This window comes from Hippocampus guttulatus, chromosome 20 (assembly GCF_054856545.1).
Source record: "Hippocampus guttulatus isolate MCC_2025c chromosome 20, RoL_Hgut_1.0, whole genome shotgun sequence".
Classification (NCBI taxonomy): domain Eukaryota; kingdom Metazoa; phylum Chordata; class Actinopteri; order Syngnathiformes; family Syngnathidae; genus Hippocampus; species Hippocampus guttulatus.
This window is the reverse complement of record NC_141280.1, coordinates 9,975,113-9,999,107: the sequence shown is the minus strand read 5'-3', so window position 1 is coordinate 9,999,107 and position 23,995 is coordinate 9,975,113. Positions and strand designations below refer to the sequence as shown.

Genomic DNA, 23,995 nt, shown 5'->3' with positions numbered 1-23,995 from the left:
CCAAGAAAAAGAGTCCATGTTCGGTGTGTGTGTGTGTGTGTGTGTGTGTGTGAGTTTAAATAAGATTAAATGTTGTATGAATACTTAAGCGGCAGCTTTGTGTGAAATGTGTCCCCCACCAGCCTCCTGCTGCTTTGCCTCCATGGAGAGTTGCTGCCTTTGAAATGATCTGAAGGCCATGTGTTGTTTCTTAAATGACCATTTTCCTTTTTTTTATGCCATCCATCCAGCTGGGTTGCCAACCATCAGTTTGACATTATGTGTGATTTGCTTTTTCGGGGTTAAAACTGATAGCAACACCTGCCAGGGTATTGCAATCGGCAAAAAAAATAGTTACATTGTTCAGTGTCAAACATTTGGCTCTTGAAATACATGTACAGTAAGTAATCCCTCGTTTATCGCGGGGGGTTACGTTCTAAAAAGTACCAGTGATAAGTGAAAACCGTGAAGTAGTGAACATTCTTTTTTTACAGTTACTATATAATACTTAACTATACTGTATATACAATGAAGTCAAAGACTACAAAGAAACAAACGTTTTCAACAACTATCATAGTTTTTGGAAATACTGTACTGCCAACACGCGGCACCGCTGATGCGTTCTGATTTAAAGGGTTAAAAGCATTAAAAACACACAGCATTAAAAAATCCGTGAAACAGCGAAGCTGCGGAAAGTGAACCGCGTTAGAGCGAGGGATCACTGTACTGTATAAAGTATGCAAAATTGAAAATACACATGCAGGTCAGACCGCTAACACAAGATGGCACCATTACACTTCACAGCATCCGGCCACCATCCCTTCACATATGTTTTGTTGCAGTTCAAGGACAACGTCAGTGGTCCGTCCTTTGTCAGACATTGACCGTGAGGCAAACGTGCTCACCACTCGGGCCCATTCGTCACTTCCCACCGGAGCAGGATAAGTGCTTTCCATCCTCTGAATGAATTCGCCCTGCGTGGAAAGGCCAAACAATTACGATTGTCCCAAAAGTCAAGTACTACAAGTGTCATGTGCATATTTTTTTCCAAAATGTCATTCATTCATTTATTTAGCTGCAATTAGACTTGGTACATACTTTTGTCACATTAAATATTTGTTGCTATGTCAAAATTATTTTTTAAAATGAAGTTGTAAAATAAAATGTATTCAATTTTGTGCGTTTCAGATAACAGATTTGTTTGTGTCTTGCTTGGTTATCTAAACGAATAAGTCATAGCGTCAGACCATTTTGCAATACCGCTTTTGGCCGGCTCCGTCGCTATGGCAGCACCATGAAGCGTCTCCAAGAATTCCCCGGAAGTGGTCAACAGCGTGACCCGGAAAAAGTACATGATTCCTGACGAGCATGTAGACACGAGCTAGATTAATTTCACACTCGATTATTTTGGAAAGTTCGTGTTTTAGTTAACGTTTTTAGGGAATTTCGTTGCCGTTTGTACAGTTTTTATTGCGGGGAAAGTGATACTTTAGCATAGATGGGAGTCCCGGCATTTTTCCGTTGGCTGAGTCGGAAATATCCCTCCATTATTGTACATTGTGTGGAGGAGAAGGTAAGCGTTTAGCATAGTAGCATCACAGTTTGCGTAGCAAGTCCAAGTTTGTATGAAGACTGTTTTGAATGGAATCTGACTGAGATGTAAACTAGGGTTGCCACGTTTCAGATCTGGAAATAAGCGAAACTCCTCACGACGTCGCGGCGCAAAACCACGCGGCGAAAGAAATATGAGAATTTGGCTCCCCACGACCAAGAAACGCATCGAATCACGTGTATTTTTTTAATATGAAAAAAACAAAATGCTTTGACATGATCTAACCTGTCATATTAGCCCCTGGTCCCTGGCGTCACTTCGTGGTCAGTAAGGAAGGAGAACGTTAAGAAAACATTGAGACGTACTTAAAATTGAAAGTGCTTTCTTAGCAATGAACATTTTTTATAGACTGAAGTAGCCTGAAACTGAAACGCAAAGGGGCTGAGCTGCCTCTGTGCGGGATTTGGTACAGAACAGAGGAGAACGCACCAGACGTAGGCTGAGGACGTATTTTACGGGACGGGTGGCGAACGTCTTGTAAACGAAAGCACCTGGAGCGCGCTTCAGCATTCCCGGGAGATTAGGTTTTACTTTCACTTGGGCTCCAAGTTGTCCAAATATTAACCAATTCAGCTCTGAATTTTTTTAATTTTTTACTTTTATTCGGAGGTTGAACAACAAAGCAGCTGCCTTAATTTGCTCCAAAACATATCAGAACTAGTGTGGTTTTCGCCAGTGTCGTACCGTACCTGAAATCAAGTGTAAAATAGAAGACACATTTCTCCAACTTTAAAATGGATTTGGGATTTAAAGCCTGACTTGCAAGGAATCTAATGCGAATCAGCATCGGATGATGTGTTTTTGTCATAACCCCTGAGGTTCATTGCCTCTTTTGTGATTTCATAATAAACATGTCATGTTTGTGTCTTCCAGGGTAGGGAGTGCAATGGAGTTCGCATCCCTGTCGACACAACCAAGCCAAACCCCAATGAGGTGGAGTTTGACAATTTATATTTGGACATGAACGGCATCATACACCCTTGCACGCATCCAGAGGACAAGTATGAAGTGTTTTTATTTTATTTTATTCTATTTTATTTATTTATTGTGGTGCAATGTGACAGGATTTCCATGAAAAGACAGTCTGTAGTCAAGTGCAAAGAATTTTGAAAAGAGGATGCCGGTTTCTGGAGATGGGGCAGAACAATGTGCTACTGGTTAGCACATTCGACTCACAGGACAGCGGTCCAGAGTTTGATTCCGGACCCCGGCTTTCCTGTGTGATGTTTGCATGTTTTCTCCATGCCTGCTTGGGTTTTCTCCAAGTATTCTGGTTTCCTCCCACATTCCCAAAACATGCACGGCAGGTTGATTGAACCCTGTAAATCAGGGTTGCCCAACCACGGTTCGGATAATGGATGGGTGGGTAGTGGTCATTCCATGTTTTGTTTTTTTGTTTGTTTTTGTGAGCAATATCCACAAAGATGGCGGCCACTTGTAATTTTGCCGTTTGTAGAAATTGTTCCTCTTAAATGTATCAATTGCAATAAGCGTTCGTGGTTGTTCCGTAGCTCCTCCCACGTGTCCGGTTTTTGTCGTAATGTCTCTTTTGATGTTTGCACAGACCGGCGCCCAAAAACGAGGATGAGATGATGGTGGCCATCTTTGAGTACATCGACCGTCTGTTCAATATTGTACGTCCAAGAAGAGTTTTGTACATGGCCATCGACGGTGTGGTAAGTGACTCTGATGGGGCGCAGCGTTTTCTGCTCGAACTGAATGAACCCACCTTTCAACCGAATGATCCCACTGTTGAACTCGCGACCAGGCTCCACGGGCCAAAATGAACCAGCAGCGCTCTCGCCGCTTCCGCGCCTCCAAAGAAGGCATGGAGCTCACCGAGGAAAAGACTCGCATGCGCGAGGAAGTCATCCAGAGAGGTGTGTGTGTGTGTGTGTGTGTGTGTGTCCTCTGCATCACAGAAAAGCGCCTCCGACATGTGACATGCGTGTCTCTCACACAGGAGGTTACCTGCCACCTGAGGAGATTAAGGAGAGGTTCGACAGCAACTGCATCACGCCGGTAAGGGGGGGGAATACTTCTCTTAAAAATTTTGGGGGGTTAAGGGGGCGCACTGTAATTGACTGCGGAGTAAATAATCAAATATCCTCTCATTATCACTGTAATATCGATTAAGGCTTTGACAATAAATGCAGAAAGTGCAATGTTTTAAAATTCACTTTTTTTTTTTTTTTTTTTTTTTGAGGCAACCAAAACTTATTACACAAGTGCAGCTGAAATAACAAAAATGTCAAGTTAAAGGCCTCAGCAAATGTTATGTGTAGCGCATCCTGTGAGTATCAAGAGCAGGTTTGTCAGTTCATTTTTTTTTTTTTTTTTTTAAAGTAAGGTCTCTCGTGTGTTTCTAGGGGACGGAATTCATGGACAACCTGGCGCGTTGTCTTCGCTACTACGTCGCTGACAGGCTCAGCAACGACCCGGGATGGCGAAACATCACGGTGAGCACATCTCCGCTGCTAAATGTGATCCGTTGAGTGTGCGTTGAGTCCACGTCGTCACGAACGGACCTTTCGCTTTGAAGGTCTTCCTGTCTGACGCCAGCGTCCCGGGCGAAGGCGAACATAAGATCATGGACTACATCAGGAGACAAAGAGGTTTGCCGCTCGCTCTCGTGTTAAGATACACTTTTTACATGTTCTACCAATGACAGATTGTGATGAATATGGACAAAAGTATTGGGACACCCAGCGAAGGGGAGAAACGGCTTCTACATGTCTCAGGAGGGCCGTGTCCAAATGCTTTTGTCTGTACAGTAGAGCGGCATTTTTTATTCAATTAAAAAAAATATTATTATTTTTTTTTAGCTATAACATTGTGAGGCAACTTTTTAATACCTATTTCATCTGGGTACATACGTTTTTAAAAAATTATAATTGACCCTTTCGGGGACATCGGTCACTATAGTGAACAGCTTATGCTATCAGGTTACAAGATGACCAAAATATTATAAAATTATTTTTAAAAATAACCTGAAAAATATTGCCATTGCCAGAAGATGCAACAAGATCGTGGCAACGCATTACTTGTTTTCAAAATGAAACTCCTCAACTCAATTTACCACACAATACATCCCGATTTATATAGTGCTTTCACAACAGCTGCAGCTGTAACAAAGCTCTTTACAAAACAGTTAAGGTAAAATCAAATAGTAAAATAAAATAATAAACACAACACATAACATCAAAACACGGACAATCGTCCAATCTTAATCACTTTTCACTTATACGCTTTGTTGTTTGAAGCAGTTCGAGATGAACGAGGAGAGAATCAAAGTGTCTCTCTGGATCAGCGACGTCATGTTCAAAATGTCCACACGTCTGCTACAAGCTAAATTTGAAAGTCAACAAGAAGCTGTAGCGTCCAGTGACGAAAAAAAGCGATTGGTTCACCTCTCCCGTCCCATGTAAATCCGCTTCAATTCTAAGCGCCGACTCTCAGTTCTAAATACGCATCCGTGCACCGCGCCGACGCTCCTCTCTCCTCATCCTCGGTTTCCTCCGTCCAGCCGCACCAACGCAGACTGTCCAACTGCGCCCGCCATCTCCACTGAACAAAACGGAGCTGTGAAAAAAGCTGCCCTTCACAGGCGCAAAAAACACAAGCGCCCTCTGGGGCTGTCCGGCACCGACAGTCAAATGGCGCTGACATTCCTCCTTTACATCTAGTCGTTCCTTGGAACCAAGATCGCGGCAAAGCTCACTTTTCTCTAAACGAATCTCCTCAATTCATTCCTGCCTCGTTCGTCTGTGCCAAAATTAAAACTTTTATTGCACCCACTTGAATGCAAAAAACAGTCTCCTCAATGTAGGCTTTGTATTTTGAGCTCATCGCAAATATTTTCTCTGTCATCCGCAGCTCAGCCCAACCACGACCCCAACACACATCACTGCCTGTGTGGTGCTGACGGTCAGTTTTCAACACACATTGGAGAAAAAAAATTGGGGTGGCGGGGGAGAGTCAAAACAACTTCCCATCAGTAGGACATTTCTATTTTATATATTTTTTAAATAATACCTGTGGCTTTGTCTCTGCGCGGCGGCCAAAATCAGCGGACCTCATCATGCTGGGCTTGGCCACGCACGAGCCCAACTTCACTATCATTCGGGAGGAGTTCAAACCCAACAAGCCGCGGCCGTGCGCTCTCTGCGGTCAAATGGGCCACGAGATCAAAGAGTGTCAGGGTGTCGCCCGAGAGAAGCGAGGCCAGGTCAGATCACGCCTGACCGTCTCCATGCCATCAGGAAGACCTCCAAATTAAAAGCCCGCTGTTGACTTGTTGCTCTCCCAGCACGATGAATTTGCGGACGCCATGCCAGTGTCTGAGCAGGAGTTCATCTTCATCAGGCTGTGTGTGCTCAGAGAGGTAACATGTCAGTGTGTGTGTGTGTGTTTGATTCGATTTGAATAATTCAATTTCAAAGTAAGGTTGAGGTCAAGTCTGCAGTCGGCAAGACACTTTGGAAACATATTAGTGGATAGTTACTGTTGTGTCGCCTTACCTGGCCAGTTAGAACATATCGAACCAAATCGTAATAAGCGCATTCGCTCGCCAGCTGCCAGTCGCCACAACTGACTCAGAGAAACTCGACACTCGGACAGCCAGCCAACTGCACTATAGTTCGCTGACACCCATATCATTCACCAGACCGGGCTCCGCCTTTTAAAGCCATACACACTAAAAGGTCACTGGTAAAACAATACAATTTGAGGTTGGCAACCCCAAGTGGACAAAAATAATAAAAAATCCAGATTGTATTTTTAATGCAAAACCATTTGAAAAATATTTGTGGGCTTCACCCCGAGTGTTTGTGTGTTTGGGGGGGGGTGGTCTCTGGACCCATTTAGCCTTATTTGTGTGTTTTGCTGTTATTTTGGTTGTTGGTGTGTGTTTCTATCACAGTTCCACATTAACGGCACTGTGTTACGTTTCAGTATCTCGCTCGAGAGTTGACCATGGCCAGTCTGCCCTTCCCATTTGACTTTGAGAGGAGCATCGACGACTGGGTGTTCATGTGTTTCTTTGTCGGAAATGATTTTCTCCCTCACCTGCCGTCCTTGGAAATCAGGTCCCAACTGCCGTTCTCGTAATCCATCCGTGTCTGTGAAGATTCAAAAGTCACAACGAATTTCATACATGGTGCTGTTCCATCACCTTCCAGAGAGGGGGCGATAGATCGCCTGGTCCGGATCTACAAAGACGTGGTGCACAAAACCGGAGTAAGTGTGGTCCCAGCCGGCAGTGTGGCCTCCTGGCTGCCGTGCATGCTGGGAAATGTCGCCAAATTGCAGGGCTCTGGTGACAGCTCCGTGTGTGCGTGTAGGGCTACCTGACGGAGAACGGCTTCGTCAACCTGGCGCGCGTCGAGATGATCATGCAGGCCGTGGGCGTGGCCGAGGACAACATCTTCAAAAAGCGCAGAGAAGACGATGCAAGACATGTTTTCAACTTTAAAAACATGACAAGTCACACTTGAGCGATCGGGTTGATTCAAACATTTTTTTCCTCCTCTCTTTTAGGAGTGCTTTAAAAGAAGGATGAAAGAGAAACGACAAAGGATGAAGGCAAGTGACTTGGACTCAGTCATCACGACAATATTCAACCCTTTTTTTTTTTAAACTGAGCACAGAGGGAGCAGCAAGGCCCCGCCTACCTCACCGGGGGCCAGTTCGCCCCTCACGCGCTGGGCAGAGGACTCCAGCCGGACGCCGTGGAGAACGCTCGCCACCAAGCCTACGGCATGAGGATGCAGTCCAATAGGGTGTGTCCTCAAAACTCACAAACTCGCTTGAGTCTCCGTCCTTGCTGCGTGTTTTCAGTGTGTGTGTGTGTGTTGTTCAGGACGCTGCTCAGTCCCTGAAGGCCATGATGAGGAACGGGGGCGGCGGCAACGTGAGTTTGAAATGTGCCGGAATGAACACGCGTTATTGACAAGTGTCAAGGAACAGCATATTTCTGACGGACTGGCAGCAACAAATGAAAACTAAAGATACAAAAAAATACAACTGCACTTTACGCTGACTGTCGTCGTATTTGGTGGGAGCGCCGCACCTTTTTCTTTTCAATGAGCTGGCCCCATCTTGGGATAAGACAATGACCCCTCAAGACCGTTGTCCAGTTTACTGCATTCTATTGTGTTTGCCGTCATTGCAGCTAGCTTTGGAAATGGATGCAACAATTTTTTTCCTTTATGTATATTTTCATATTAGCCAAGGGGGAGGGGATTTCAAATCAGCAGTCGGAAAACAAATCAGGTTATTTTTTTTTAGTTCATGTGGGCCAGTCTTTGATAGTGTCGTAAGACTAGTGAATAGTCATCAATGACCGTTTGTTTATTTGTCGTGTTGATTTGTGGCGTCAGCAGTTTCCAGGCCCCAGCGACGACAGCAACAGCCACGGCGTGAAGAGGAAAGCAGACAGCGACGACGAGCCTGAACCGGAAGACAACGTCAGGTAGGTGCAGTGGGTCGGCATGCAGAGTCAACGGAACACTTGACTGTTGAAGGAGCAGACAGGAGTCTATACACACACACACACACAATTAAAATGGAAAGCAGTCAATTCCTGTGTGACGCGCTTAACAAATCTCCTAAATCCGCCAGAATGATTTGGTATTCATGGCGCGTTCGCCTTCAGGAGGCGGCGCTCCCGGCAGGCCGCGCCAGGCCTCTGCGGTGGCACAGATGCCGCGCGGCCTCCATTATTTGAATTTCCCAAGGTGTCAAAAGCGATAAAAGAATTCCGGTCACGCAGGGAGTGGAGGCATCTTAGAATGGAAGCCATTTGATTGACGCGCCGTTGGCAGGTTGTGGGAGGACGGCTGGAAGCAGCGCTACTACAAGACCAAATTTGACGTGGACGTTTCTGACGAAGGCTTCAGGCAGAAGGTGGTCCAGTCGTACGTGGAGGGCCTGTGCTGGGTGCTGCGCTACTACTATCAGGTGAGACGCTGCACCCGCCAGCAAACTTCCATTTGGTTCGCAATAGGGTATCCCCCAATCAAGATTTCTTAAAATCACAAGTGTTTTCAAATGTCAAAAAGTCGTAAGAGGCGCCGTCTTTCCTTGCGCAGAGGTGGATCAGCCTGGGGAGGAAGGGTGAGGAGAATCAAGGGTAGGGGTGGGGGGGGGGGTTCTTCACATGCTCAGCAATCTAATGCTGGTCTCAGCGGGCCGCTCTGAATTGATTAAAAGGTCCTCGGCAGACGGGACGTGTCTGCGCGGCGCTGCCGCGCATTCACGGTGCCACCGCCGACAGCGTTAGCATCACGTGCGGATCGCCAAGTGACCCGCGCGGGGGAGGAAGGAGGGGAACGAGGGCTTCAGCCAAAACACTGAAGACGTGTTTCACACTTTGCTCCCGAAATCACTTTTGATGAGGACCTTCTATTTGTTTTACGTCTATTGCGGGGAGCTCAAACGGGCTGCCGCCATTTGAGAGCTGCAATTTGACACGCTTTCTTTCACATCCTAAAATAATAAGGGGGGGGGGAGTGTTGGCAGAGAACTCAATTGAACTCGTTATCTTTGTGCTTCATAAACGGTGTTTTGCATCTCTGTGGGGTTTTGGTTAAATGTTTGATAAAAGTCAATGTAAATATGCAAAACGCGGTTGAAACGGTGAAGCGGAAATGTTTGTGTTGGTCTACTTTTCGACCCGTCGATGTGCTTGCAGGGCTGCGCCTCGTGGAAGTGGTACTTCCCCTTTCACTACGCCCCCTTCGCTTCAGACTTCCAGGACATTCAAGGAATGTTCAGTGACTTTGAGAGAGGAACCAAGCCGGTAAGCGAAACATCGATTGATGACACCCGGATGAAGGCAGTCTGAAATTGCTTGCGCCTGTGCACAGTTCAAGCCCCTGGAGCAGCTGATGGGGGTGTTTCCTGCCGCCAGCGGCAACTTCCTGCCAGAAACGTGGCGGAACTTGATGATGAGTCCGGTGAGTGTGCCGCGCGTTTCAGTGCGAGGGTCCGCAGAGTCTCTTTTCATTTCGAGAAAGGTGGACAGCAAAGGATGACAATGAAAGCAGATTTATTGAATGGACTCCGTGCTCATCAAAAATGTTAATTCCATGGCATAGTCAAGGATTTATATATTTTGTTGATGCTTTATATGGCCACAAAATACAGAAGAATCTAATTTCAGTTTCTTTTAAAAAAATGAATGAGAAGACATTGGCTTTGCACACAAAAAAATAGTAGAGCCTCGGTTGTCATTCACCTTTTTTTTTTTTTTTTTTTTTTTTTTTTTTTTTTGCTTTGGATTTTAGATTAGAAGATGAAAAAAAAGAGCAGTTAAGGGACTGTAATGCCCTAGCATGTGGGCAAGGAGAGCCACAGTTGCCGGGACAAACAGGCAATCACCCACATGCAAAATACACTGCTCCTGATATAGTTCACTAGGCCACGCCCCTTGAAGGAACACACCCACACATACAATCATACTTTACATAATTACATATGATAAAACTAGTTTCTTTTCATTCTCATCTTTTTTTACAAGCTTTGTCACAAACCAATAAAATCGAGCTCCCACTATATACTGTCTAAGGATGGTGCCCATATAGAAGTGTAGGGAATAAATATTTGTTGTCATTTATTGATCATTGACAGAGATGTTTCTATCAAGTTCCTTTTAAATGAGTTGAGTTGTAAAAAGAATGAAGACTGATGGAGCGCCTCTATTTTGTAAGTCAGTGTATAAGGAAAGTGTTGTTGTGACACAGGACTCTTCCATCATCGACTTCTACCCTGACGACTTTGCGATTGACCTGAACGGGAAAAAGTACGCATGGCAAGGTGAGACATCCGCCGCCCGCTTCCCGGCTACTCATTGTGTAGCTCCGCTGACTCTTTTTTTTCCCGGTGCGCTTCTGTTTCCTCCTTGAAGGCGTGGCCTTGTTGCCGTTTGTGGATGAGCGGCGTCTGTGGGCCGCGCTGGCCGACGTCTATCCCGACCTCACGTCCGAAGAAGGTCAGTCGCATTTTGGCGCCCCTTATTGCACCTCGCATTTGAACACACATTTTCTCATCCTTGTGAAGCCACTTCCATTCATCAGAGTTGTTTTTGTTCTGTGACCTTTTTTTCCTCATAGTACATTGGATGTGTGCAACATAGAGTAGTGGCTCAAGAAACAAGCGACTTGACTGAAGAGTTTTTTTTTTTTTTTTAAATAGGAGCCGTCAACTTATTGATTTGCTTTGGCATGCGAGTGCAGATGTGAGATGCGCGTGTAGGGTGGCACTGAACACTTTACAATAAGCAGAAATTGGGCAAATCGTGAACTGTTCATCAAAAAGAAGCTTTAAGCGGTTTAAGTCCACTCCCAGTTGAACTTGACTGTCAAACTAAACAAAAAATAGTTCCACCTTGTGTGAACAACTGCCGAAAGAAAAGCCCTGCTGTCCTAATGCTAATGCTGGTGAGCATCCATATTGCAGTGCTTCAACCATTGAAGCAGTCGATTGACCACTAATAGTTCAGTATCATGTAGGCAGACAATATAAAACTCCATGGTCATATCTTCTTTATCATCCACATACAATGATTGATAATGCCGTTCTGATGAGCTCCGAGAGGAGATGTTTATTACATTCTCCTCAAGACCTCCACCGCTGTGATGTGGTTGGCTGCTGCAAGGACGCAAGCACATTCGTGGTATTTTGTAATTAATTCAACGGGTGTTGACGTTCCAATGATGTTGACGTTCCAGTGAGGAGAAACAGTCTGGGAAGCGACTTGGTGTTTGTCGGCAAGTCTCACCCACTCTCGGACTTCATCCAGGAACTCTACCGTGCACAATGCAATGAGGTAACGCCAACATATGTCAGGCTTGAAAAAAAAGAACAAAAAATATGTGTGTGGCGCTCGCATCGACCGGGCAGATGATGTTGCCGTTGTCTTTCAGCCCACTGAGGTGCCTGCAGAGCTCTGCCATGGAATCCAAGGTATATTATCTCTTGATGACGACCCTATCCTACCAGATAAGTAAGGACCACTTGCTCATGCTCCCTCCCGCACATTCCCGGTCAGAAGGCGAGCCGTCCTCCTGTCTTGAGCCACTCGCACGCTCACTGGCCTTCGACCTTTTTGTCCCTCAGGATGGTGAGCTCGCCCATCCCCATGCTGCGTGACATCGGGCAGAACAGTGCCATCGGGTGAGAACTTCATGGCCTTCGACTTGTTTCCGTCACTGTAGCTCCAGTACAGCGCCGATTTTTTTTTTTTTTTAATTACAGTGGTGCCTTGACCACCATCGGCATGACTCAAAATCCTTGTAATCCGTCCAAGCCCCTCAGAAAATACCACCAGAAATGTTTTGGAGCATTTTCTATTGCAAGGAAAATATCACCGCGCACAATTGCACTTTATGGAAATCGTCATCACAAAACGTCATGGACTGTAAAGAATGAAACGGGGCCTTCTGATTTCATCCATGCAATCAATTTTGCGTTGTCTGTCGTGCCTGTCTTGGCCACCAGGGAGCATTATAACACATTGAGATACCAAATAGATTTCATGGGACAGTCACAAGCTTCATGACAGTTTGTCATCTATGCAGAGGATAAAGAATATATGCACGCATGCACTGTGATATCATGTGTCTGCATGTGTTGCTACGCTTTGTGTTCAAATATAAGTTAAAGGCTTATAAAAACAATATCGGCGCTCGTTTCGTCAGCCTCTTGATGGCGTTTCCAATTATGTGTTCGCATGAAGCTAGCCAACTTTCACTCAGTAAGGGTATCTGTTTTTCTTAAATACACAAAGTTTAATTGTCGTTATATTACGTATGATAGTCCACTCCTTGAAAACAAAATTTGGTTCCATTGTAATCGAACACATTTGTGTTCTGTCTTGCAGAGTGAAGTTCAAGGATCCCCAGTTTGCCGAGGGTTTTGTGTTCAAAGCTGTTCTCCTTCCCGGAGCAAAGTTAGTAACACTTTCACATGTAATATTTCCGATTGAAATGTCAGTGTCGTTTGGTACTTTTATTGCCTAGTGTGACAATGCACTGTCTTGATTTTGTGTGCGTGGCCTTCAGGCTTCCCACTAACGTGCTGAAGCCGGAGGACTGGGATAGGCGGGAGAATCAGCCGTGGAGACCTCAGCTTGGCTTCAACCCCAACAGGCAGCAGGCTCACTTGGACCATTCGGGCTTCCGGGCTTTAGGGTGAGTTTTTCTTGACGGACACCACCTGGAAATATCGGTCAAATATGAAATATGAAATGACTTGTGCTACACGGCACCGCTGCTAAGTTACGCAAATCCTACATGCCAAATGTAATGCAAAGGGTTTCATTACACAGTCAAACGTTGCCAGTGTGAGCTTTGCTATGCGTCTGTATAGCCCTTTTGAAAATGTGTAAATGTTTGTCCACCCCCCACAACACCCCCTCCCACACACACACATACACACACACTGGCCATTAAGCAGCCATGCTTGATTATGAGCTCCACTTCCTCCTCCACACGTCCACATTATCATTAAGAAACGGCAATAATTGAACATCTGGCAACCCCCGAAGGCGCCGTGTTTGGAATTCATAATGAGCACCCCCCCCCCCCAAAAAAAAAATTCTCCCCCAAAGTAGAGCATGAATTTGCCAGACTGCAGAAAGCATGTTTGACATCCTCTCGTTCTTCTTGCAGTCACTCGCTCAGAAACCAACATGGTGGGCAGTACAGCAATGCCCCACCGCCCAACAACTACCAACAGCAAGGAAACTACCGCTCACCCCGCACCGGCCATCATCAGGCCTTCCAACGTAAGAGAGACACACACAACCACACACACTTATACACACACACACTCTGCAGTCACAAGTTGGGGTTTAGGTCCAAAATGTTGTGGCAAGCAGGCTTTGGCCCTCCTTCCAAAAGTTACATCAACATGTCAATGGCAAAATACACATGCAATAAGTTTTTAAAAAATCCTATCATCGAAAACGTTTTTTTTTTTTTTTTTACCCATCCCACATTCTTTGAACACATTTAAACATGTTCAACTCAATGAAACTTCTTGAAACACAAAAGTGTTTCTCAGTACCTGTTCTGCAAATAAAGGCAAAACGTTGCTCGCCTCAAGCTTTTTGATTGGTCACTCCCAGGTGAGGTTTACTGGGAAAGTGACACTCAAAACACAGATTAAAGATTTCAGCGACAAAATGTTCCACCAAGCCATATTTATTTTAACCCTGGAGAACCCACGGGGTCAAATTTGGCCCCTATAAATTCTGCTACTCAAATGCTCCCCTTAAATCCCAAAGGGTCAAATTTGGCCATAATCGTAAATTAGGATTAAAGCAATACATTTTTTAACAAACATATAATTTGGTGTTCAGTGAACATATAGGTGTCATTTAATGTATAATTCATCATTTTCCAAAGAAGAAAAGGGTTCTTGGGTTCTCCAGGGTTAATTAATGAGCTTGCTAGCCTCATGCTAACATAGAAAGAGAACTGCCATTGACAAGCTAACTTGTGATTCCAGCCTTCAAACAATTGCTCGTTTAACCCTTTCATGCGCCATGTAACCCGATCACATGATAGGCTGCCCACTATCGTAACCGCTGTCCCTGAAAGGGTTAATACGCAACGCGCTTCATTGACCCCGCCGCACCCCTGTAAGATTCCTTCTGACACGCATGCTCTTCTAAAGACGGCCACTTTTGAATGGCAACAAAATGAAGTGAATAACTCGATGCAATAATTGCGCTGACTGCGCGCCCCATTCACGAGTCAAAGCGACGTTGCCACACGTGGCGTCTCCTAATCACCTCGCCATCCTCGCCACCGCGCTCAGACTTTGATGTGTCAATTTGCAAGTCGATGAAGCCTGTAGTGTGTGCGGGGGTGGGGGGGTGGATAGCCAGCTCCTCTGCTGCTTCTCCACGGAAGGATGCAAATGACCCTCTTTTGGCTCCTCACAGTTTTTGTTTGGATGTCCAATGCCACTGTGAGACCCCCGCGTAACATTTTTTTTCATACATTCCGAGTGAGAAATTCCATTTCATTAGCAGCTCATTTTACCCCATAAATGTTTAATGGCTGAGTTTCAGTTCGTGACGGTGCGGCATTTAAACTTAAAGGGTCACACACAAAATGGCGGCACTACTTAACGAATAACGTTTTCACTGTGTTATGATTTTTTTTAATGTTGTGGATAGACACGACTCTGACGCAGTTACATCATCGCTGTCACATAATTGCGACTTGCTGGAACGACATCAGCCGATGAACCTTCTGGAGTAAATATTGAACAAGTAAATCAGTTATAAAGTCGAGATGCTCGATAGCAATTAGCATTTTCAGACTGATGCTAGCACAAGATTTTACTCTGGAGTACTCACCAAACTTTTAAAACCGTGGTCTACTTTGAAACCGCTAAAGTCTCATTGAAAAGTATCACAAAATGACCACGTGCGCGGAAGTGACACATGCTGACTTGCGAGGGGATGTTGCCGCAAAGCATTATGGGTCTCCCTGCACAAACAGTCTGAAGGACCTTGAAAGCCAAGTTAAGTTTCCCCCTTTTGACGGCGCGTCCACCCCCCGCCGAGAGGCCGGCAGTGGGTCTTTGTGCGCGGGTCGTCCCGCCGTTTTGTGTCCGCGGAGCAGCTGCGCTCGAGCTCTGCTGGTGGCCATTGTGGAGCTCAAGCTACAAACTAACAACTCCGCCCAACCTCTGCCCCTGTCGCACTGAGAAAATGCAAGTCAATTCTTTTCGGCCATCGCGTCCTTTTGCACTTTGTCCACGTTACAGCAAGGCCAGCGGATGTGAGCATATTTGGTTGAATTGGCGTTGAATGAAGTGTTTGCCTTAGCAAACTTTTATCGAGCCATAGCGCTTATTGTCTAGCAAATGTTTTATTGTGATTTAACCTTTTGAGGGACAGCGGTTACTAAAGTGGACAGCTAATCATATTATCAGGTTGCACTCGAACCACCACTCAGCCCACCTAGCTAGCGTCAATCGCTAGTAGCCTCCTTTAGCCGTTTGCGCATTTATCTTTACCCTTAGGATCCGGTCATCTGAGAATACCGTATTGGCCCGAATATAAGACGGTGTTTTATGCATTGAAGTAAGACTGAAAAAGTGGTGGTCGTCTTATATTCGGGGTCTAGACATTATACCCATTCACGACGCTAGATGGCGACAGATATTGAAGCGAATGCTGAACTTGACTCCCCAGGCCAAAGTGAACCCCTACCATGAAGAATAAAAATAAAAATAGCGGTAAGAAGGAAAAGAGAAGAAAATAATAGAAGAGATAACAGAAAATGGAGAAACGTAGTGACAATCTGGAGAAAAGTGGGTCGAAGATCGGCCAGGTTAACCAGCAGCTGAGGAGAAGTTATGATGTCATTTACATTTCAAAAACCAGAAGCCATTCATTGACGGATGTGATTGCACTTTAGATTTGAATGAGGCAAAATAATATTCTTTTTCTCTCAAATATATTGTTATAATCATTTGTTTTAGATGTACTGTAATTATTTTCTGTATAAAAATTAATTTGGTGTTCAAAAAGTCTTTTTTTCAAACTTGAGCCTTGAAAAAGAGGGGGTCGTCTTATAATCAGGGCCGTTTTATATTCAGGCCAATACGGTACTTACCGTCGAGAGGCTGGAGTTCCGAGGTTTTGGACCATTTTAAGTTCATGTCTAGAATGGATAGATTGCCGATTTGAAAGGTTTGTTGATTTAAGAGATAATAGATTAGTCGTCGATTGTTGCACCGCTAGTTGCCGGCAAAGATGGAGATGCAGTATTATGAATGGCAACGGGTAAGTTACATTCTGGCATCCCGGTCAAACAGCATGACATTCTTCTGCACTGTCACTCTATGTCGCTGGCATAGATAGACGAACAAAGTTACATTTGCAGTGACTCATTTTCGGACCAAATTGCAAATTTCGGCTTCATCTCGGAACAGTTTGTGTTCGGCGTTGACTGCATCGCGGACATCTGCAAACAGAACGTCCCCTCCCCACCAAAAAAAGCGCCTCTGTGTTTTTGTTTGAGCTGAGTCAAATAGTCGGCGTCGAAAATTGAAAAGGGGCGTTTAGTTGCCGAGCGGCGCGTAATCCGTCCCTAATGCAGTGGCCAGTGCGCGCTTGTCGGGGATTGGAAGGCGTAATCCTTTTGTTGGCCTTTGTGCGCGTACACGGGAGGCCCAGACGTGCTCAGATCATGGCTAATTAAAGAGATTGACAGGTGTCCACTTGTCATTCCCTCTCTTTTGAGGCGGGCCGGCGCCTTGTGGCGTTCTAATTGCGAGCCGACTGGGTGGTCCACTTGAGCCGCGTTGGTGGAAGAGATCATCAAACGGGAAAAGTCGGACCACAATAACGGCGGGGGCCGAGCGTGGCGCCGCCGCTCGGCCCGCTTGACGCCAAATCTGCCCCGGCGCCAATATTTCCTACTTGACCTCCGATTCGAGCCCTTTTTCCTTTCTCAAAAGATGTGACAAATGTAACCAAAACCGAGAGTTATTAGTTGAAAATTCCATGTGCCCCCCCCCCCCCAAAAAAAATCTGATTTTAATCGATCCTCCCCCGGCGAAATGCAGCTCCTGCGTCACAGGCTTGAACTTCCACAAAAAATAGTACAACCCCCAAAAACCTTGACGGTGTAAAAATAAGCCCTTCCTTTCGAAACACAAAAAAGTCTCAGCGCACCCAAATTGCAAGTGAACGGAAAATCCCCCCTTTTGGTTTTGAAGGACCCGTTTGCCCCCCTTTCCAGTTGTTCAAAAATGACCAAAATTCAGCTCTCGTGTCATGAAATTCGGGGTACGTCTTTCATAAGAGGCCACGACAAAATCTCAAGGCTCCGTGAATGAAATTGACCAAAAAGTCTGCCTTGTTGGACTTGAATTTTGACAAACGGTTATGAAGGAATTTGGCCAAATACGCTCCTTGGGGGATGTGCCGCAGGCTTTTCTCGCTCGCACGGCCTCTGGCGTCAATGTTTGTTATTATTTTGAGGATGAACCACGAAAAAGGAGGCACCGGGGGCCCCTTGATTGCTTCTTAGAGCTTTATTAGTTTAGTTGTCGTTTCAAACTTGTGCGATTTTTTTGGTCAATATTTCGAACATGAAACCGTTTTTCTTTGTGTGAGGATCAGCTCCCTAACATTTAATGATTTTTTTTTTTTTTTAAAAAGGATTTGTGGGCATGTCACATGATGTCCACGGAGGTGCCTACTTCCTGGCGTGCAGGTGGACTGGCTAAACAAGGGCAGCTGGTCATCACCATGGCAACTGCAAGAAGCCTTTGGATACTTTTTCTTTTTTTCCCCCCCATCTCTCAAGTGGCTCTTTGTGAAGGCTGCGCCACTATGGAAGCGAACCACTTGAGGAGTCCACAATGCTGATGGCTCAATGCTTTTTCTTTTTTCTTTTCTTTTCTTTTTTTCCATTTGCTCAACAAAACATGCAAATGTCGCCACCGGCCCTTCCAAGCTCACAAAACCTTGATTTGATCTCCGCTAATGTCGCGCATCGGGTCTGTCGTGGCAGCCCGGGTTGTGCGGACGCGGCCCGTTGTGACGCCTCCTTTTGTTGTGTGCAGATTCCAAATCGGGGGGCCAGTTGGGAACACCGCCGTCCTTCCATCACCAGCCACACTTTCCACGGTGAGTCCACTTTTTGGGACCATTTCAAAACCCACCTGGGCCCGGACCGGAGCCCTGCGAAAAGTTATTTGAGCATTTATTCGACAGCCAGTTTGAGGTCCATCTAATAGCATTCAGTTTGTCCTCACTAGTAAGACAATTCAGGAAACTTATAGGTTAACGATCTTACTATTTTTTTTTCCACTACTAGTGATGACAAAGAGCCTACTAGTGCATGGATCTTAACGCTTTCACCCACCCTGTAACCTGACAACATGATGAATTTTCCAGTCTGAAATGTTTTTCCACAGTGTTACTAGTTTGATATTTATGCTCACGGGTCGTACAGCTGCTTGTTATTAGTGAGGCATAACTGCAAGTTAACATCTAGTGCACATGTGTCAAACTCAAGACCCGGGGTGCCAGATCTGGCCCGCCACATCATTTTATGTGGCCCGCAAAAGCAGATCAAACATGTCACCTTCCATGATGATTTCGAAAATGTCGAACAAAATTTTTTAATTCTCATATGTAATAAAGAAGAGAGATATGGGAAGCATTTTTTGTTGCCAAACCCCTCATGATAGTAACTTAAAAAAAAGTTGATTCAACAGTTATTCTTGACTTCTTTATATAGTTTCAGTCAAAACAGCCCTGAAAAGGAAACGGTAACTAAAACGTGGCCCGCGCCACAAATGAGTTTGCCACCCCTGATCTAGTGCTTCACAAAGAGTACTAGTAGCGTGCTGGTCTACTAGTGCAGAATTTCGCCTGATGAGTAACGTAGCTGTTCTACTAGTCTGCTAACGTTATCCTCCAAGTGGGCATAATGTCATAAAGTTGGGGAAAAAAAACATTAGTAAGACGAGTGTGCTAGTCATTCAACTTGTGAGCTTCACCACCACAACAATGCAGACGAGTATGGATACTAGTACCCGAGTCTTAACCTGGATCCAAAGGCTAAAGATCAATGCTCAAATGGCTAAAGGAGGCTACTAGCGATTGACGCTAGCTAGGTAGTTTCAAAATTACCGGTGGCATTTTTTTTTCCCCAACATACTTGGCAATAATGCCAATTCAGTTTCTCAGGCGAGATTTTGAAGTGGGCGTGATGTTTGGGTTTGCAGGCACCAACAGCAGCAGCAGCAGCAGCAGCAGCAGCAGGGGTACCACGGGAGGGGCGGCGGCGCTCACGGCTGGGACCGGGCCATGCAGTCGCAGCGGGCGGCGTACCAACACAGCGCCAACCGTGGCGGCGGGCCTGGGCCCAGCGGCTACCAGCAGCGCTTCCACCAGCAAAGAAGCGACTGGCGCGAACAGCGGGATGAGCGCGGACAGCAGTACCAGGTACCAAAATGCACTCTGCCCGGAATGCTCGTCCCCTCACTAGTTTCTCTTGATGGGTTCAACTTTAGCAACTAAATTGCAATTTCTTTATTGTGCATCAACTGTCACTCGGAACCAATCTCATTATTGGACTACTAATAATATAAATGCATGTGACTCAGACTCATGTAATCATTTTGATTGTGAATATGGAGTTGGCCCGTGAATTTCAGGTTGCATGTTGAGACCGAATTTACGTGATGGTGAAGAAGATTATAACAAGTTTTGTCTTCCTACTCTTGTTTTGGGAAGGGGGGGGGCCGCCCCAAAAAGTTCAGTCTTCTTACCCCCCCCCCCCCAAAAAAAATCTATAAACACACACATCTTCTGTTTTTAACATTTGGGAGAGTGTCATACTTTTTATATCATTATGGGTTTGTATTTCATATTTGGTCCTTTTAGTTCATGAAAAGTCATCTCTGCCACAGGAGTGCAAAACGTGGAAGAAAAAAATCATTCAGAGTATCCATTGGGGGGAAAAAAAAGTCTCATATCGTGGTACTTGGTTGATTTTGCTGCTCAGATGAAACTTTGAAGCCCTGGCGGAGGTCCCCGTGCAAATCAATCTTATTTTGTACATTAACTTCCTTGCTTGCTGATGTAGTTTTGCATTTTCAGGCATTGGACAGCCTCCCAATTTTTGTTGTTGTCATCTTTTGTTTGTTATTGTTTTCAAATAAATGCCCTGTGTTTAATTTTTAGGCCCACAGCAGCTCCAACAGAGGAAGTTACCCTGCACCACCGCCATCCAGAAGATACGTGTGGAAATGAATTTTTTGTTTTTGTTTTTGTTTTTTTAAATCCTTGTCCTCTTGTAACATGAGTTTCCCCCCCCCCCTTTATCTTCTGCTTGGAAGTAAAAGCTAATTAGAATTTTTAAACACAGTCAATGTTGTAGACCTTTGAGAGATTCTCCAACGTCGCCTTTTACAACTTGTCCAATAAAAGAATAAGTCATGTGGAAAACTTTAATTTCATCCGAAACCTCAAAATGTGTTTTCATGATTTAGAATTGAGTTTTGTAATTTCATTTAGAGTCGGTTGTCTACAATAAAGAATGGATGGCGAGCTAAAAATTCAAATATTTATTGACAATCGCAACGAACTACAAAGAACATTTAATCTTGAAAGCCGAAATAATTCAAGAGTCTGGAATCTTCTCACGTTATCAAGGCAGCCCAAACTTTGCCTCCAAGTCTGTCTTTTATATATACATAAAATGTTAATCCATCCATTCACCCACCCGTGATCTGAAGCGCTTTATATCAAATGAAAACTTGCAGTGTCCTCAGTCCGGTTCTGTCCTACCAAGTTCTGCCGTAGAGCAAAGTGGATCCCACCGAGGAGCCGAGCACGCCACCGGCGTAGTCGAGCAGCGCCGTGTCCGTGTGCGAGCGGCCCCCTTTGCTCTCCCGGTGCTCCCGGCCCTCCGGCTCCTCCCGAGCATCTCGCTCCAGCTGCTGGCTGGCGGTCGTCTTGGCCTCCTCCGCCGCCGGCTCGGAGTCGCCTCGGCCGGGCTTGGCGAGCACCGCGGAGGGGCGGCGGGCGGACGGGCACAGGCCGCCCGCGTCGTGCTGCAGCTGGGCCGCTTTGTCCTTGAGCTGCCGCTTGAGTTTGTAGCGGTGGTTCTGGAACCAAATTTTGACCTGGTTGGGGCTGAGGTGGATGAGGCCGGCCAGGTGCTCCCTCTCGGGGGCCGACAGGTACTTCTGCTGCTTGAAGCGGCGCTCCAGCTCGAATACTTGCGCCTGCGAAAAGAGCACCCGACGCTTCCTCCGCGGGGCCGCGGACAAGGCCGCCTTGGCGCCGCCGTCCAAGGCCGACAGGCCGCCCGGCATCCCGCCGCAGGAGCCCATCAGCCGGGAAACTGGAAAGCGACAACGCACGTGGTCGTGCGAAAAAGTCAAGATCCGCGTGATGTTATTGCAAGATTTCGACAATTAATTGCCCAGCAAAGCATTGAAGGGGGAGAACATGTATCATCGATATTTATTTATTCAAACACGAACAACACGGATCGACTCAAAGGGCCGATCAAAATAATTCAAAAATCTACAATGATTCCACGTATCTTTTTAAATATATCTTTCAGCTGGGAGTATGAAATTATACTAAAACTCAAATTACGACTCGGTTTGAAGTACAATATTACAGTATTTCCTTTTTATGCAACGTAATTTGTCCTATAACCGTAAGTTAAACAAATTCACTACAACGCAGCGAATTGAAACGAAAACGGATTTGTGTCGTAAGAAATTTGACAACTAAAAAGGACTGACATTAAATTTGGGAATAAAGCCGAAAAATGTTGCTGAAATATTGTACGAAATTTGTGTCGTAATGTGAGTGAATGCGGCAACAATTAAGTAACTCACATTTCAGCATTTTCAGTTTTTTTAAACGCCCTCGATGTTGAAGTCTGGTTCGATCACAAAACGATCACCAAATTGCCCATAAGCAAACTGAAAGTAATCAAAGAACCTACGAGATTTTTTGCTTGTTTTTTTACGGGGGAAAATGTAAACAAAACATTTTTCCCTGAAATTTTTTAACATTTTAGTAAGGCATTTTTCAATATTTGTGAACGAACGAATCCTCAGCTCTTGAAAATCACGAAAGATGAATGAAAGTAAGTTTTTGTGACTGCTGAAAATAGTCCGCTTGTTCTTTTCAATACCCAACAATAGTTCTCGAATCTAAATCATGGAAACTAAATATTAATATTCGTAAAAGTGAAAAAAATAGAAAATTAATCGACCTTTGGGTCCTTTGGTCACTTTCAGTTTTGAGTCTTTCCAACTTGTAATCATTTGTCCGTCAAATTAAAGTTGGGTTATTTTTGTGATGCAATTTTAAGCGTGGTTTGTGGATCCGTTTTGCCGTGTCGTCTTCATTTGAAAACAACAAAAAATGCATGAACTGGGAGTAAGTCTCCCGCAATGAATCCCCTCACGCTCATAGTATTTAAAAGGAGTTGCAGTTTGAGTCTCAATCGTATGTGGCAAAGTGGATTGAAATGAACTGAACTAACTTGGTGCGTATCTTGTTTCGGGGCCGCCGTACCAGGCCGCAGCGGTAGGGGCAACACCCCTCAGCGTCTCCTGATAGGCCGGCATCTCCCCGCCGCCTCCACAGAACCCCCCGATCGACCCCGAGAAGGGCGGCACGGCGGCGGCGACGGTGCTGTAGGCCACGGAAGATGCGGAGGAAGTGGACAGGTGCTGTTGCTGCTGCTGATGATGGTGATGCTGCTCCTGCTGGTGATGATGGTGGTGGTGATGGTTGTGCTGCTGCTGGTACCGGTACAGGCTGGTCGGGCTGGGCTCCTGAACGGCGGCGCTGCCACCGAACCTCCGGTAAACGTCGTCCATGGGGCTGTGCTGCAGGATGTCAGTGACCGAGAAGGGGGTGGAGTGTCTCGGGGGGCTCAGGGACATGCTGGACGCGAGGTCGCCTCCCTCCCTCCCACCACCTCGTCCCTCCTGTTGCACGATGAGACCGGGACGTGCTGCATGCGAGACCTTATCCCACCCGTGGAGGGTGGAGGGGGCGGAGCGACGGCGCTGATTGACAGCTTCGACTTGAACGCGCATTCCTCAGCAACTTGACATGCAGGTGAGTCAGCTAAGCTAATTTGTGTTCGATTTGTGTGTGTGTGTGTGTGTGTGTTGAAGCTCATTTAATAATGTGAATAGAAAAACAAGTAGTTCCAACTCCAACAAATCTCAGTTTAATTTATTTACAAATATGTTTTCGACACATTTAAAAAATGTTGTCGTCTGAACAAGAAGTCATTTTTCCGTATCTACGTCATAATTAGATGCCTTACATTTTCTATAGCTTGAAAAAAAAATGGGACGGTTGACAGAAAGTGTTGCCGTGTCCAAAATTGTTCTTGTAGCTCCTCCTACATCCGGTCTTTTACCTGATGACTTCCTGCCTGCGGAGAAGGTTTGCTCGTCTTCCTTTCATTTCCTCAAGCATTTGAAAATGCGAATTGTGATGGTTAACTGAATCGCGAGTGTGTCATGACTGTCACTTGTGTATAAAATAACGTGTCAGTGTAGCCTTTATTCGAAAAAAAAATAGAATGGCCTTCAGGTGTAAAAAGCCTTAAGAGATGAGCTGAAATATCTGTTGGCAATGGAAGCAGCTTTATATAGTCTTTAAAACTAAAAATGATGATAGAGTTGATGAAGATATTAAATGGCCAATGGCAGACTTGAATATACTTGAATATTTGCAAGCCCCGATGCCACCACCCTCCCCTCCCACTTTTCACCTTCTCCCAGCAGCCAGTCGAATGGTCGCACTTTCATGCTCTCTCAATTCGGACCAATAACCTGAGTAGCATTCAAGAGTGGGAGACCACTGTA

General features: G+C 45.5%; 2 protein-coding genes across 3 annotated transcripts; one reads left to right on the top strand and one right to left on the bottom strand.

Moving 5' to 3' along the window:
* The first annotated feature begins 1,340 nt into the window (after nt 1-1,340).
* Nucleotides 1,341-20,591, top strand: xrn2 (5'-3' exoribonuclease 2). Of its 2 annotated transcripts, none has more exons than XM_086100625.1 (31): nt 1,341-1,552; nt 2,465-2,592; nt 3,156-3,267; nt 3,360-3,471; nt 3,555-3,613; nt 3,961-4,050; nt 4,134-4,206; nt 5,468-5,518; nt 5,662-5,819; nt 5,901-5,975; nt 6,545-6,678; nt 6,772-6,829; nt 6,934-7,041; nt 7,130-7,174; nt 7,240-7,371; nt 7,452-7,502; nt 7,975-8,063; nt 8,416-8,551; nt 9,285-9,392; nt 9,460-9,549; nt 10,336-10,408; nt 10,500-10,583; nt 11,323-11,420; nt 11,518-11,597; nt 11,711-11,767; nt 12,474-12,542; nt 12,655-12,783; nt 13,264-13,379; nt 18,191-18,254; nt 19,361-19,580; nt 20,322-20,591. In XM_086100625.1, exons 1-31 carry the CDS (start codon nt 1,478-1,480, stop codon nt 20,388-20,390), a joined length of 2,943 nt encoding a protein of 980 aa, XP_085956751.1. In that variant the 5' UTR covers nt 1,341-1,477; the 3' UTR covers nt 20,391-20,591. The 2 variants fall into 2 exon arrangements, with proteins under 2 accessions (XP_085956751.1, XP_085956750.1); XM_086100624.1 differs by having other exon boundaries at nt 7,972-8,063.
* Nucleotides 20,592-23,093, bottom strand: LOC147187976 (homeobox protein Nkx-2.4-like). The gene is made up of 2 exons (XM_086100626.1): nt 22,651-23,093; nt 20,592-21,486 (listed from the first exon to the last, which is right to left on the bottom strand). The coding sequence occupies exons 1-2, from the start codon at nt 23,054-23,056 to the stop codon at nt 20,924-20,926; spliced, it is 969 nt and encodes a 322-aa protein (XP_085956752.1). The 5' UTR covers nt 23,057-23,093; the 3' UTR covers nt 20,592-20,923.
* Between the last annotated feature and the right edge of the window lie 902 nt (nt 23,094-23,995).